General features: G+C 33.3%; 2 protein-coding genes across 4 annotated transcripts; one reads left to right on the top strand and one right to left on the bottom strand.

Annotated features, from left to right (window-relative positions):
- Nucleotides 1-322: 322 nt before the first annotated feature.
- On the top strand, nt 323-619 carry Bm424 (Uncharacterized protein; the record flags this gene model as incomplete). The annotated part of the gene is made up of 2 exons (XM_043073981.1): nt 323-402; nt 571-619. 2 exons carry the CDS (start codon nt 323-325, stop codon nt 617-619), a joined length of 129 nt encoding a protein of 42 aa, XP_042929915.1.
- Nucleotides 620-1,537: 918 nt separating this feature from the next.
- Nucleotides 1,538-14,755, bottom strand: Bma-unc-31 (Uncharacterized protein; the record flags this gene model as incomplete). 3 transcript variants are annotated; one of them, XM_043073979.1, is made up of 34 exons in its annotated part: nt 1,538-1,783; nt 1,975-2,079; nt 2,285-2,413; nt 2,487-2,588; nt 2,658-2,741; nt 3,002-3,076; nt 3,445-3,586; nt 3,672-3,827; nt 3,969-4,110; nt 4,644-4,800; nt 4,893-4,999; nt 5,461-5,584; nt 5,683-5,746; nt 5,863-5,964; nt 6,544-6,731; nt 6,855-7,073; nt 7,566-7,669; nt 8,015-8,126; nt 8,305-8,511; nt 8,946-9,057; nt 9,456-9,577; nt 9,889-9,988; nt 10,794-10,829; nt 11,268-11,288; nt 11,720-11,886; nt 12,291-12,371; nt 12,508-12,637; nt 12,878-13,023; nt 13,218-13,289; nt 13,432-13,545; nt 13,612-13,732; nt 14,114-14,280; nt 14,381-14,548; nt 14,684-14,755. In XM_043073979.1, the coding sequence occupies 34 exons, from the start codon at nt 14,753-14,755 to the stop codon at nt 1,538-1,540; spliced, it is 4,194 nt and encodes a 1,397-aa protein (XP_042929913.1). The 3 variants fall into 3 exon arrangements, with proteins under 3 accessions (XP_042929913.1, XP_001899031.1, XP_042929914.1); XM_001898996.1 differs by lacking the exon at nt 11,268-11,288; XM_043073980.1 differs by lacking the exons at nt 14,114-14,280; nt 14,381-14,548; nt 14,684-14,755 and having other exon boundaries at nt 13,612-13,632.
- Between the last annotated feature and the right edge of the window lie 436 nt (nt 14,756-15,191).

Raw genomic sequence — 15,191 nt, 5'->3', positions numbered from 1 at the left:
CATGGCGTGTCTGTTCAATCTCTTTTTTTTTTTTTTTTTTCTTTTTTGTTGTTTACGGTGGTATCGGGTTCGCCGTTGAAGGAAGCCTGACTTCCTATGTTTTATTCAGACCGGAACTAAGTCTTTCTCAACGAAATGTGCTTTTCTTTACATCCATTTTCTGGCTTGGCAGAAAATGGATGTAAAGGTTCCAGCAAGACTGCTGTTCATACTTGCTTCAGTTTTAAGGCTTATGTTTTGATGAATTATATTTTGTAGCTCCGGGTTGGTATAATGTCTTCAATCATTTTCTCAATTTTATGAAATTTTTATTGTATTTCTGATGACCAACTTGGATTCATTAACATTAGTAGCTTATCAAATTTCGTACTTTTCGCTGCAGCTGTTGCTGGTTATATTGCTGTAAGTGCACGTTCACTTTTCACTATATTTTGCACAGTTTATTTTTACGTTAGTTTTGTTCCAAAACTTCTATGTTGGCTGAATCTATTTTTTTTACCATTTTTTATCATCAAAAATTGGAAACTAATAATGTATATTCTTAAACGATGTACATATTTAACTTTATAGGCTTATATTTGGGACCGTTGTCGCCTTCCCTGTTTTGTTGGCTAGATAGACAAGTGGTTGAAGTGTGGAAATTAGCGTCAGAACACACGGATAAACCAAACTACGAAAAGGCAAATATGCAATCTTGATGGACAAAAGTGATGGCAGATTTGATGTTTCTACGGAATTTGTTTCTGTGATGAAATAAATTTGTGTGTTGCAGGTTGTTCCATATGTTTTTGACTATTTGATTTCATTAGGAATCACTTGCTCGTGAGTTACAAACTGTGTATTGGTGGTTCTACCTGTGAAGTTAAACTGGATTTAGTAACATTTATTTACTTCTTCGTTAATTCTATAAAATTTGACTGTTTTGTACCCATGTCATGTCTTCCACATATTTATTTAGCTGTTGTGCTAATGCTTACGTAGATTTTCATAAATAAAATTAAGTTATTGGAGGGTAGGCGATAGTATATGTTGAGAAAAATGTTTGTAGTAAGTATATTTAAAAATGCAAACATCAGTGGATTCAAATGACTTCGCGAAATGTCGTTGAAATGGTCGGAGAGCTGCTCATAATATACGACAAGAGGATATGATTTAATCAATGGAAGGGGTTTACTATTTTCAGCAGAGGACATTACGTTTGGATGGGACCCTTTCTGCTATGCAAGTATTTCGTTTATAACTTCTCATTAGTTAGTCACAGTGGGACGTCTTCTATAGGAATTTGAAGGCGGGATTGAGCGAATGATAATATAGCAAGATCGAAAGGGTAGGAATACCCGAAATCGACCTTTTTTTCCACTACTCCGCTTAATTCACATATACTATTTTTAATTCGGAGGCTATGGACTTTTCTAACAATCAGTACTATTGCTTCAACAGTGGTGAAACCAACTATGGAAGAATTTTAGGTAGAACCGATAAACTGCCTCATCGGTAAAGCAAATTATTCAGATCCGTCTACATTTTTTTGACCGATTTACTTAAAAAGAGAAAACATTTTTGCACTAGCACCCTCCACCAAACTGCTAACATTCGTAACTGCTTGAGTAGCGTTATCAATAAGTGCATGGTTGCTGATCGATGTATTTGCATGTCCGGATGCATTATCATTTAATGCGCAGTTTGCCTCTTCAATTTGTAGTCTTCTCATTATCGACTGGTATGTTTTGTTGTTGAGTCGTTCATCATCAACACCTTGTAATTCCGAATCGGAATATATTTTCTAGAAATTAAAATGCGTAGTAATGAGCTTCATTTGCCAGTGTTTTCTTTTAACAGTCGTATGCCGAAGGTAAAAAAAAAAAAAAAAATCGTTCATTCCTTGCGAAAATAGTGTAGTGTTCCAAGTTTAACTCTTAGTCAGGTAAGAGAAAAAAAATCGGAAACTAGTATCTATTTTTCAACCAAATTTACCTTGACCATGAAAGAAAGACACGTCAGTTGATATTGAGAAAGGGATTGCTGAAGCCTCTCCGTCAGCCAGTCATTAACCATTTTCATTTGGTCTTCGTACCAGTGCTAAAAAAAAATCATGTTCCAACAACATCATATTGAGGAAATTTCTTGTCAATTTAACAACCGATAGATTAGTAGAACTATGACGCTCTTTCTGCCTTTATTATAATTTGAAAAGATTTTCTAATAAGGACGAAGCTACTTGCTCAAACTAGGGTCTATAAAGTATTTCCAAGTTTTACACCCAAATTGTTTGTAACGATCTAACCTCAAACAACGCGTTGACCCACAGCTCGTCGACCACAACCTGCCTCAATTGTTCCGTGCAAATCCGCATGAAAGTTACGTAAGAATGTCCATGATGACCTGAATTCTGAGGTTGACTTACAATCGGTTTCTGAAAAAAATCTTTTGCACTTATCTTCACATTCATGTATTTCGTAGACCTGTAAAATATTTCACAAAAATACCGGGTTCTGTGGCGATGATGTAGCGCTACCCGTTAAGTTCCCAACAATTCCTTGTTCACCAACTATATTTTTCATCTTGTTGAAAATAGTTGTCGGTCTCGGCTAAAATAACTCCTAGATTTACAAAATTTCTCAAAGAAGCTTTAATAAAATTAAATCGCTAAAACATACTGCTATTGACAAAATCGCGCCGATCGGATTTCCCTCGTCGTAACGGGCTAGTCGAGACAAAACATATTCCAAAACCGACAATAACTGAAGCAATCAACTACAGTCTAGTTATTTAAACTTCTATCTGTTTGTAGTATTGAATTTTAAGAAAACACTCAGTGTGTCAAAACCCTATCTTAGTTGAGATCTGCATCCAGTCAATTACATCAGTTATGAATATGTGTGTGCTCAAAATATTATTCACCAAGTTGTTTCGTAATCTAGTTGACGGTTTGGTTGTTAATGATTATTCTCTGCACTCACGAAATTTAGCAAATACTTAACGTCATAAGTCAAGACTGAACCTTATCTTCAATGCATGTTTCCATATCTTTGAGCATAGTATCCAGAGTTTCATCCAGTTTCGAGTGGTATTTATACTAAAAGTGAAAACATGATAAAAGTCAAAATAACTGCAGATTTGTTATTAAAGTACAGAACAAAAGATGAGTAAAAAATTTACTGAAAACTGAACTTTCAACGTCTCTTATATATATATATGACGAATAATACGAATTAGTCTTCTCATCTGTCCGACCTATTACCTAATTTGCTTTGCTTCCTTAGCTGAAAAGTTTATACACCACTTTCCTAAGCAGAGGATGATGAGCTAATATGTGATTTCTAACGTCGGGCTTATAAAAGTAACAGAAATAGCTGTTGCCAACTCTGTTGGCTGAACAACATGCCAGCTTCGACTTCAAGAGACGGTTTCAACTTGTTTGCTGATTAAAATAGATACACATACTTCCCCTGAATCTATTGCAATTTTTGCTGCTCGAGATTTCGATGAGAAGATTACGTTGATCATGACGCACACTTCCGAAGGCAGAATATAATCCGTTGATTTTCGTGCACGCTGCATGTACGAATCGAAACACTGGTAAGTACTAAAACAATCCAGATTAATACAGTAAAAAGCAATAAAAGTATATGAGAACCATGTTGCGGACTTCTGTCCAGCTTCAAACATACCAATTTGTACATTTGTTAATCATTTCGCTCGTTAAGGCTTTCATTCTAATTTGTAGATATTTCGAAAACTCTTCCTCTGGCCAATTCAAATCATGTATGAAAATTTGCAAAGCATCTAGCTTCCAGTAAGTATCTTCAGATGTTGCACAACCATCTCTGTAAAATTTTCGAACATATCAAATGATTTGCAAATAATTGGTAGATGGAAAACCACATCAAGAAATTCAATAGATATCTAAAGTTATATCAATTAAAATCAAAACATGCATCTGCTCTAACAAAAAACTAGAAGCTCACTTGTGTACTTCCCATCTTTCTCGTGCGAAGCCCCTCTCGATAGATTGCACTATTGACTGTTCCATCAGGTCAACATAACGTACTACTTTAGTTGAGAATTGCTGGATCAATTTTGTGTGAAAAATTCCATTCTTGAGATGAGCTATAAACAAAAAAAGTATAAAAAATACGAAAGAGATTTTCACATATGCTTTTTTTGGAGGGTTATGAACAGTGCTTAGTCGATATATTACCCAAACATGTTTTTGCGTAGTTGCATAAAAAAAATTTGTCTTTTCAACTTTCTTCAGTTCACATGTTAACTACGATCCTATGATATGTGATGTATTGCTATATTTTGATTTAACGTAAATCTTTGTTGATAACCTAAATAGATACAAGACTCAGAAACAGTTTTGTGTTCAACATTACGCATAGAAAATACTATGCGTAAGTATTAGTATTAGAAAATACTAATATCAGTGGAACTGTAAACTTTAAAAAAGGAAAAGGAGAAACACGAAAAGACAAAATTTGCTCTGTGAATCCTTCTGAACAACACCTGAACAAAACACTCTAGTCCACACACGGATTTCAGTAGTGAATCCACGCATTCAATTATGAAAGATTTAATATTCCTACCATGCCTTATAATAATGTAAGAAAATCATTTAAAAGAAAATTATTGCAACTTACAGTTATTACTCAAAAAATCATTCAGTAGCTGAAATAATGGAAATGAATCCCACGAATCTGGTGGTTGTACATTTAATGCTGCATCCAAATCTACCGAATAAAGTGACCAAAATATTTCTGAATGATCAGCAAGAAGGTCACTGAACCAAGTGAATGCCTGTACGCAAATTACGTACTTTCAAAAATTTGTACAAACGCTACAGTAATCTGGAAAAAAAAAGTTTTTTTTCAACCAAATAAAAAACATACATCACCATGATGTTCCTCGTTTTCTCGTAATAAATCAATGCAGAATTCCGTTACCCGCATCATGTCTTCAATCCTTTGCTGAGGACTAACATCCATGCCCATATGCTCTAAAATCCATCACAGTTGCGATCGCACGAAAACACAAGCAGTAAGGTTAGCAACAATTTAGATTCTGTATACACTGAAGTTTTTTCAATCCTGAATTTGTGCAATAAAAGTGCTACAACTGTCTGCATATAACAAAAATAGCTTACCAATAAATCATAGATATTTTCTAGCATTTCTAAATCTTTATAATTTCTATATCTAACAAGCAATTCAATGATACGTTGCAAGAATGAACGATTCCAAAAGACAATAAAATCCAACGAAGAAAGCGTAATTTATTACAGAAAAAGAGAAAACTCTCTAACCAAAGCTGGCATCCACACTTTCAACAAGAATGCTGAATTTGGGAAATATTCTCCCTTGTAAAATTTTGTGTTAATGACCAAAGCATGCACATGAAAACAGCACTGCATGCACAACGCATAACTTTTGTTGGAGGGATCTTGACATAAAACCTAACGTTCAAGCTTCGCTTCATTGCAGATTCGGGTATAATTGACTAATGCTGCATCTTGAAGGCATTTCCGGATGACATTGCGAACTTCTTCTGGAGGCACTGGTGAAACAACGTCTTTCATTAGAACCTATGCAACAACTTATAGTTGCTATGAAACAATGATATATGTTGTGGAATAATAACACAAGAATAGTGACAGAAAACATTAAAGAAAATTATACTAACTCTTTCAAGTAAAGATAATGTTCCTTTCAGTGCACCTTCAGGTCGACCAAAAGGAAAACAATACCTGCAAACGTTGCTTCTATTCAACAGTAAAACCAGTCATCACTTTCTTTTTTTGTCTGCAGCTAATGCTATTATAAACTGATGCATTAAAAAAGTGCAAATCAAATGAAACCACACCTAAAATTTGTTATCTGCTTTTCAAGCAGTGTTCTTAACCTTTCCTTAACATCCTGAAACTTTTCTTTCTCTTCTAATGTAACAGTTCCCACTCCATCTGGCCTGAAAATCAAAGTATTTGAAACAATTGAAATGGAATGAAACCATGACGAAGAAAAGTTTATGTAAATCAACTTTAAAAAGACGGTTCTAAAATTTAAATCAGTATAGGAAGGTAGAATCAATTACACCTTATTAGGAATTCTATATTTTTTGCCCACCGTTTAAAAGTCATATTCGTCTACAAAACACGACTGAAAATTTTTCAAATACATTATTCTGATTTCTTTACCAAACACTTTAAAATTCAATTTGGACACTTTCCCACAGCATGCAAATGATTGCAGTTGCATAATTCAACGAACAATGGATATGTTTCCAGAAGTTTTCAGCAAACCCAAGGTATATTGCCAAATATTAGTCGTTTTAAACTCAAGAAGTTTGAACCATCCACTAAAAAAATTATAGCTTTCTTTCAGAACATGTCCGACTCTGCCAGACAAACAGACGTGACGACTTTTCGGGAATCACAAACAAATTCCATGTAATCATGTAGAAAATTATAATAGACATTTGTGCTATGAACGCCTGAATTCATCCCTTGCCAAACATACAAACGAAACGCAGTAATAAAATTGGTACCTATTGCCATGAACATGAGATGCGCAAAAAGCGAATGAATAATGCATAAGCGTGGGATCAATGAGGAAGCCCTCATCGGCCTTGTTGAGCAAGTCATTTAGAAGTGAAACATGCCGATGACAACCACGGACCATATAGCGAGCGCAATACTCGTCTAACACAAATACCTGCCCAGGTGAGAGCCAACCCTAAAAACAAGTGTAATCCCTCATCCCTGTTTTAAAAAAATGCTGGAAAAAACATTGCTCCTAATAGCAATATCTATTAGCTAGTATTATGGTTCTGAACAATTCAGTAAAAGAATGACTTACTAATGAACAAACAGGTTCATTCAATCGAAAATCCAAAGTTAGAGACTGTAATTTACTGAAAAGGTGATCGTGATCAAAATTGATCGGGTCCGCTTGGATCAGCTCGTCCATTCCATGTTTACTAGCTTTATCAGCAAAACCCTGCGCTTTCGACAATACTACTGATGACTGCTTTGGCGGTACTGGTTTATATGCTTGACCCGTTGCTCGGTATAATGCCTGCATATGGAAATTTAAATAAGCGTCACAAAAATCAAGCAAAATGTTGTACACTGTTGCGTGATTAAGAAAGATTCACCTTTTTTGATATTATATAACACAACCTCCAGTTCTCATCAGCTAACTGAATATCAATATACTCGGCTTTACATCCTTACCAAATGGCACAGTAAGCAAATAACAATAATTCTAAGATCCAATTTACTTAAATCTAATTATACTAAACAAACACCTTAAGCCTGGTTCACTCTACTATTTTAGTATATATTTCAATTTCAGGTAAAGCAGTGGACTACTATTAACGAGCAGAATATGTGCAAGTAAATCAAACTATGCAAGTTCATTTTTTTCTGACTGGAAATCCAAGATATTATCTTTGTTCTGGTGAACAAAATATAAGTTGTTCAACACTTAAGTGAATCCTTTTCCTCAATAAACTAAGAAAACGAATTAACGAGATTGTCTTCCTCTTTTTTTGAATAAAATTTTCACCTGCACCCATAAATGTCTTTCATTTTCGTCATCCGTTGCAAATTTTAGTTCATCCCCTTCTTTGATTGCTGTGAAAAAATATTTTCCACCTTGATTATACAGATCTAAAAAATAATCAATCCTCCATGAACTGACGACAGTATAACTTTAATTTTACTTTAATATTCTTGTTATACTACCATAGGTTATATATATATATAATAGGTTAGAGAAGAAAATTGAAGGGAAAGGATAGCGGACGGAAATTTACACTAAAATATTTTAATTTGTGGCTTCCTTCAAAATATAATGGTGTTCTATGGAGTATTAACCTTATCAAGGTGAAAATAAATTAGCACTAATATTCAAATATGCTTTTTGGTTATATGAATTATTAAACCAATGAACGATAATAAAACGCCTCCATGATATTTAATTTTGATTTTCTTTCCCTTTTTAAAACCACAAACCTGAGTCTGGTTCTGGCATGTAATCTATCGTAAATCCGTCCAACTGAATAAATTCCGCTGGATCGGTTTTCTTTTCACGATAACTGCACATCGCGAATGCATATTGTGAAACCTAAATATGGAAATTTTTAGATTTGGTGAGAACTTAATTACGATGTTGTATAAAAATAAGTAACGTAGAATTATGAATAGGCCAGAGAGGAAGATATCTTTAAAAATTGGAGGATAGCACTTTCTTCACCCCTACTATTTTACACGAGTTCAAATACAAATAAGTGGACCAAGCTTACCTGCACTAAACAAAAAAACCGTTTCTTCCACTTTTTCCAAGCTATCCTTCCAAGAGCATAACAATACCCACAATATTTTAAATTAGGAGGTTTTTCAACCCGAATAGCTATCCTGATTTTAAGATTCGTATCTGGACTGTTTTTTGGAACTGTCATGTTGTACCATTCAGGCGTTCTTGAGCAATTCGGTGTTGGTCTTATGACAACCTAAACATGAAAGACAAATTAACATATGATAGGAACGTTTCCTTATGATAAAAGAGACAAACAGAGAACGAGAGAGAGTAGAGGGTAAGCCTAAACTTTTTACCTCGCTTCAACGAAATGTTGCTGCTAAGAAAAATGCGCTGATTCTCATAACAAAATTAGTATTTTAAAAGAATTCTCCAGTGTTCTATTTTTGATGCTTTCTTATTCCTGACCCTCTAAAAAAAGTGTTGACGAATGGATTGCAAAGAAAGCAATCTTAGGAGACAATTGAAGCTCTCGTATCGTTGTAAAATTTGAGGTTAGGAATAGTCTAATATAATATCGAACATAGTTTATCACTAAGAAATTTGAGGAGGATTTCATTGTTTAACACAAGTATTTTTTATAAAATTTCTTATTTCAGAGTTATTTATAATTACCAAAATAATTACTTTTCCGAGTTCTTTATCTTCGAAAGCAACTAAACTCTTTAATTCCGTATATAGTTTCACCTTCACGGTTGGAAGAGGGTGTTTTGTCGTGAAGTCGCCTTGCGTATCCCAACTAAATAATAATACAAAATTCAAAGGTTTATTACAACAGAAATATAAGCAATTACCCATATCAAGGAGTAAATCACCCCGAAGTTCGTGAAAGGTTCCAAGCATAAATATATATTAAAGAATGTGCGTCCGGTTATTCAGTGAATACATTTATAGATAGCGAAACTACACGTAAGACCGGGAGATTTAAGAGTCAATCTGTGAAACCAGTCTGCTGTATAGGAAGATTAAACTCACAATAATTATGTAATGAAATAAATACATTTAAAAATTCATCTGTGGGTGATAAATCACTACAGAAATAATGAAGGTAATGTTTACAACATTAGTATACTCGTATCACAGATTGTTATAGCAATATGATGTATATAAAAATAGAAATTTTTTTTGAAAGCATACGATGATTTTGAAGCTTCTGTATGGTCAGTTTGTAATTTAGGACATCCATCAACTTCCATCGTACAGTACACAAGTTTATTTGATGCGACTGATTTTAAATTTTGCACTTCCATTACGACAACCTACGAAACGACAACTTTAAATATGGAATAGAATGTCACATATTCCTACAAAGGTTATAATACTTCACCGCAAAAACCTTCAGCAATTCAACTGAAAGATGGTTATTCTTTAAATTTTCAGAAAATTCAACTGTTTGATATACGCTTATTCCTAAAAAAGTAGTGCCTATTCTTGCATATGCTTCCAGCTTATGTTAATAGAAAAAAAAGTGGAGCTGTGACAGTGGGATTTGGTCTCACTGTCACACATTTTTTGATATTTTGAATAAATCCGATAAAATAAATAAATTTAGTAAAATCAAAAAACTCACCTCCATATTGAAAGTGAGGATGACGTCACTTTTAGTCAATGAAACATCGTCATCACTATCAGCTTTGTTCAATGAACTTGAACTGGTACGTCGTTTTAAGCTAAATACTATTTTACGGTTTCGAAAATCAAGTATGTTATAAATTTTAAATAGCGCAAATTATAATGCTCTTAAAGCAAAGCTAGATAGCAAGCAATGATGGCAAGCCTTGGCAGAGACACAAAAATCATGAACTCATAGTTGTGTTTTTTGTGCACTGTACTAACAGCTTATACATGTTGAATTAGACAAAAAAAAGACATTCCATTTCACTCTTTTATAAATTGTTGGAGAAATTTTGAGGAAAACAAAAAATTTGTGATAAAAGCTGTCAGGATATAGCAAATATATACATTTTGTGGATTGTAAACGAAGAACAACTTTAACGAAAAGTAATACAGTTGATTGTGATAGTCCTTCATACACACTTCATTAAAAGGAAATGAGAAAGTTGTAAACTATTTGTAAATATATCATTTAACGAAAATATAGTGAATTTGCTTTGGTTCTATAACGGATCGCTTTTATACGTATGTTTGTGCTTAGGTCAATTCCGAGGAAATCTGCTAGGATGGTTCGTTGATTTACTACAATGAATCAAAAATTCATATTTATAATAACGAAGCCTTTGGTACAATCTTTTGCTGAGTAATCTATAGCAATACTTAACAAAAGACCTTTAACACTTTGACCATATTTTTATGACTTAAATTTAATGATTTGAAAGCAATAACAAAAAAAAAAACATCTAAAGTTACTTTGTTCTATAAAGAACAGGAAAATTAGAAACAGTGGAAAGAGAGGAAATGCATATTATACTAACTGCAATACTTAAATCTACATAAAGTAACACGAAAAATACAAACCTGTTGAAAAGGGAGAGATCTTCGATGCTGCGTGATCTAAAATAATTACATTAATATTTTCTAACCAATATTCCAATGAATAACTGAAGCAGAGCGAGAATGACGAAACACAACAATAACACCCGGAAGCTGGAAAGCTCCAAGCTAATGACTTCTTAATTTGAAATGAGTTCGAAGTTCACAATTAAAAAAAAAAAATACATAAACTAGTAAATATCCATTTTTATATGAAAAATGCAAAAGCCAGTCGAATGCATTGCTGACAAATTTAGGTGCACCTCAAATATGGGTTACAGCGTGCTAAAAGTGAAGGATATTATAATGTAACCAATTGTTAATGCTGCAATGTATGTATTAGTGCAGTAAAACGTATAGCTAAAAGTTTTTTTTTTTTTTTTTTTTTTTTAAACAATCTAGCCGTTCTTTAAAAAACAACTGATATTACGAGAACTTTATAGAAAAAAGTAAACCAACCTTTTAGCTTTCGAAGAAACACTGAAAATCTAAGCTTTATTAAGCTTAAAAACAAAGATTTCTTTGGATGCACTCTTAATGACTGATTTATAAAACCGAATTAAACAACTGAGAACATTATAAGAACCATTTAACATTAAGAGGTTAACAGTGCAATTCCAACGTTAGGCATTTCAAGATAAAAACGAATAGAAAGATGAATATGTTTAATCGCAAATATGTTAAATTTGGATTAAACCTAAAACTCTGACATTACATATATATATAAAGATTTTAAGTCCAGTAGTAAGCAAAAAGCACTGATTTTATAAACAATTAAAAATTTTACATAAATCATAATTGTTGTTCCGTGAAAGATGAAAAATAGGACTAAAAAAAATTATTCATAAACAAATAAACAGAATGGGGAAAAGATAAAAAAAGTCGATTTAAATAATAAAGGTATCCTTTACCTGCTTCTTCCTTTGGAATCCTTTTTCCTTGAAATAACGCTCTGGCCTCGTGGAGTAACAGGTACTGATTCCAAATTACTGATAAGTAGATTGATGGATTGACGTGTTTCATCAATAAAAAGAGTTTCCATATCTTTTACCACAAATTTAGGCATCAATTTCTTCATCTGTAGAATATTTCTTTATATATCCTTACCGAATGAATGAATTTCACAAAACGAGATAAATTTTAATGTTTATTTAACGCATAACGATCCTCAAAGGAAAAAGTTATACCAAATAGTTCCAGTTTAAGCTCTTGAAGGATGCAGAAAATTAAATATTTTTGGTTGGAATACAAGTAATTTTCAGAAGATCAAGGGTATTCTGGAAGAGAGATCAGCAGTATTCTAGTAAGCATTACATAAGCTGTTTTATTCATGTAATGGACGAAGAAATATAAATGGGTTCAAGTTCAGAAATGATGAACATAAAGTGGAGGCAAAACACGTCCACTGTTTCTTCATGAACACTCAACGACAGGATAATATACTTCCCTTAGTTATGTATGAATTCCAATACCAATGCTTACTTTTGACATATCTCGCAGTGCTTCCTCTCTTGTAGCAACTTCGCGTCGAATTGCCGCTGCTTGTTCATCTGGATTATCCAGCTGAATACAAAAACACATTATCATATTTCAAAAAAGTTTGTAACAGTAAGCAAAAATAAAATTCAATAAAATTCAGTGCTATCACTGAGTTGTTTTATTTTTTCATGACTGAAAGATTGTGAACTGAACCAGTTACCTGCAAGGCATTAAAGATTATCTGATGTTCGAACTTCTTAACAGAAAGGATCTGTTGAAAAATATCATATAATTGATCCTTGAGAAGTGTCAAACCTGCATTGGATTGATTCATTCCGCGCAGGCGATTCCTAAATCGCATTACCCTATTTGCTGTACAATAGCTTAAGAATAGAAATTTGATATTCAAAATTTTTCAATAAGACTTAAAATCTAAAGTCAGTCAGTTCATTCAAGATTTAGGAGCCAAAAATAAAAGCTGAGCTAGATATAACATCTAACTTCCATGTTAGCTAATGGCATCAAATAATATATAGCGGACACCGTTAAATCAGCTACCTGAACGTAAAAATTGGCAAGCCTAAACTGACCTTGTTTGTCTTGATTGGACTATATCGTCATCCCCGCGTATAATTATATCAAATTTTGTCATCCAATTATTGAGCATCGTTTCCCTTGATGTACCATCTAGTTCCGTTAAAGTTTTAATTTTTTTTTCTGTGTTGCATCGAAAAACCTAAGGCGCTAAGTTTTACTGTCAAAAAAATCAAGTGAAATTAAAATCGAAAAGACAACTCACTCGATGTGAACTCTTTGATATGATAATCAAATGAACTGAGGTTTCTATAAATGATAAACCAGATCTATTATGATAGCTGTCAAACAGTTACTGGTTAAGCTCAGATTTTACTACCATAAAAAGTAATTCACCTCTCTGAAGTCATACTGAGAAAAACCTCCAGCTTGAACGACTTTTTGTATTCGTTCAGACTTTAGAAAGACCTGCAAAAATTCATAAGATTAATTACATTTCATTTTTTATTTGTATACGTAGAAATTACAATCATCGAACGTAGAAAGTCCGGTTTAACAATCTACAAGAAAAAAAGAATGAAATGCTTTACAGAATGATATCTTTTCAAACCTCGAAGTACGATTCAACCGTTTTTGTAAACGCCTCATCTGCTGCAATTTGTGTCTCGCCTGTCAAAAATAACCGAAAACGATCTTTAATCCTCGACAGTTCTTGCCTCGTAACCTAAAAACAGAATAGCAATAGCAAGTTGAAGATATTAAAGTGTATGCAATGTGAAAAAAACGTGACCTTGAGCTGACGCCTTGCCATATCGGTGGGTTGTTTTGCATTGAAATGATAAGCAATACATTTTGCAACAAAAACATACAGCTTCAATTTTTGCTTACGTTCTTCTTCTTCGACTTCAGCCCTACATTAACTGATTTGTACAAGAATATATTCATTGCTCATATAATATGTAGGATTAAAAGTAAACTCAAGTCACAGGCAAACACAACACTGAATTTCTAAAAGCATGAGATTTACTGATATTTTAGTACTATATTGAATTACTCAAATAGTTAACTCTGTAAGAGTTAATATTTTAAAAAACTCTTTTAATCACTATATAATACTAGAAATATAATACAAGTAGAAGTAGGGTCAACATCTCAAAATATATCATTTTTGAACAAGTCAACCGAAAATATATTCATTTTTCATGAAGCTATAGTCAGAAGTTTGCTCTACATTTCAAATCACTGCTCATGAACAAATGGACTGACTGGACAAAGCGAAATAAGACGCTCACTTCATCTTTTCTTCTTCTTCTTTGCTTATTTCTGCAGTGGAATCAATAATTGCATTTGCGGGCGTACTCTGCTCATTTGATGCAAATTCATCATCATCATCGGAGATTTCCTGCGAAGACTGATTGAAAACTGGTTTAGGTTGTAGGGTGACTTGTCTACTTTGACTCTGAAACAAAGATGAGTGTGATTGGCCATATCCGAATGATCTAGGAAGTTTAGATAACAAATAATATTATTAATTTCTAGATATCCGGGAACTAAGATACCGTTTTCATTACCACTGCACCATAAGACGCTTCAGAATCTTTTCTTTTTGTATGCAACGAATCGCCACGGTGTAACGAATTGGCTTGTGAGGCAGAATCTGATGGAGCTGGAGACATGGAACGTGGAGAACTTGAGAGTGGAAACTGATGACGCCGTAGGCAAAGAATCTACAAATAAAAAAAAAAAAAACCATTTCTTCTCTAAAGTGTAAACCATTACTCTGAAAATCTTCAGTAAGCATGAAATATATAAATGTCCCTAACCCTATGAAGAACTTTAACTTTCATTTGAAAAAAGCAAACTTCCGATGTATCATCGTTATCATTGACTAAATTATCGTCATCGTCTTCTTCACTACTTGATGCTCCAAGCATTTGTGTCTGTAATCCACTTCACTAACAATTCCAGGACGATCTAATTTTCATATCGAAAATCGACAGTTCAAACTGGCAAAGAATGGCAAAGTTGAACACATTAAACGATTAAATCAAAAAGAGTTACTACGTCAGTAAGAAAAGGCTGCTAGCATATTACGTGATACTCATGGAAGTTTAGCAATAAAGGATAGAATGACTTAATCGTAATACTAATGGAAGCCACTTGACATCCTCTAATCAACTTCAAAACCAAATTAGCCATACGTTTGCTGCTTCGAACGTGCTGAAAACTTGAGAGCTTTTCGCTTTTGTGTAAACGATTTTCAGCACTTTTGTCTAGTCTTCATTTTCTTTTTGGTTATTTGCAAAAAAGTGATTTCGATGATCTAAATTTCTTAACATTTCTTAGACATTTTTAATAAATCACCTCGAG

The sequence above is a fragment of the Brugia malayi genome (genome assembly GCF_000002995.4).
Source record: "Brugia malayi strain FR3 genome assembly, contig: Bm_v4_ChrX_scaffold_001, whole genome shotgun sequence".
NCBI classification, from domain to species: domain Eukaryota; kingdom Metazoa; phylum Nematoda; class Chromadorea; order Rhabditida; family Onchocercidae; genus Brugia; species Brugia malayi.
This window is presented reverse-complemented; position numbering and strand designations above follow the sequence as displayed.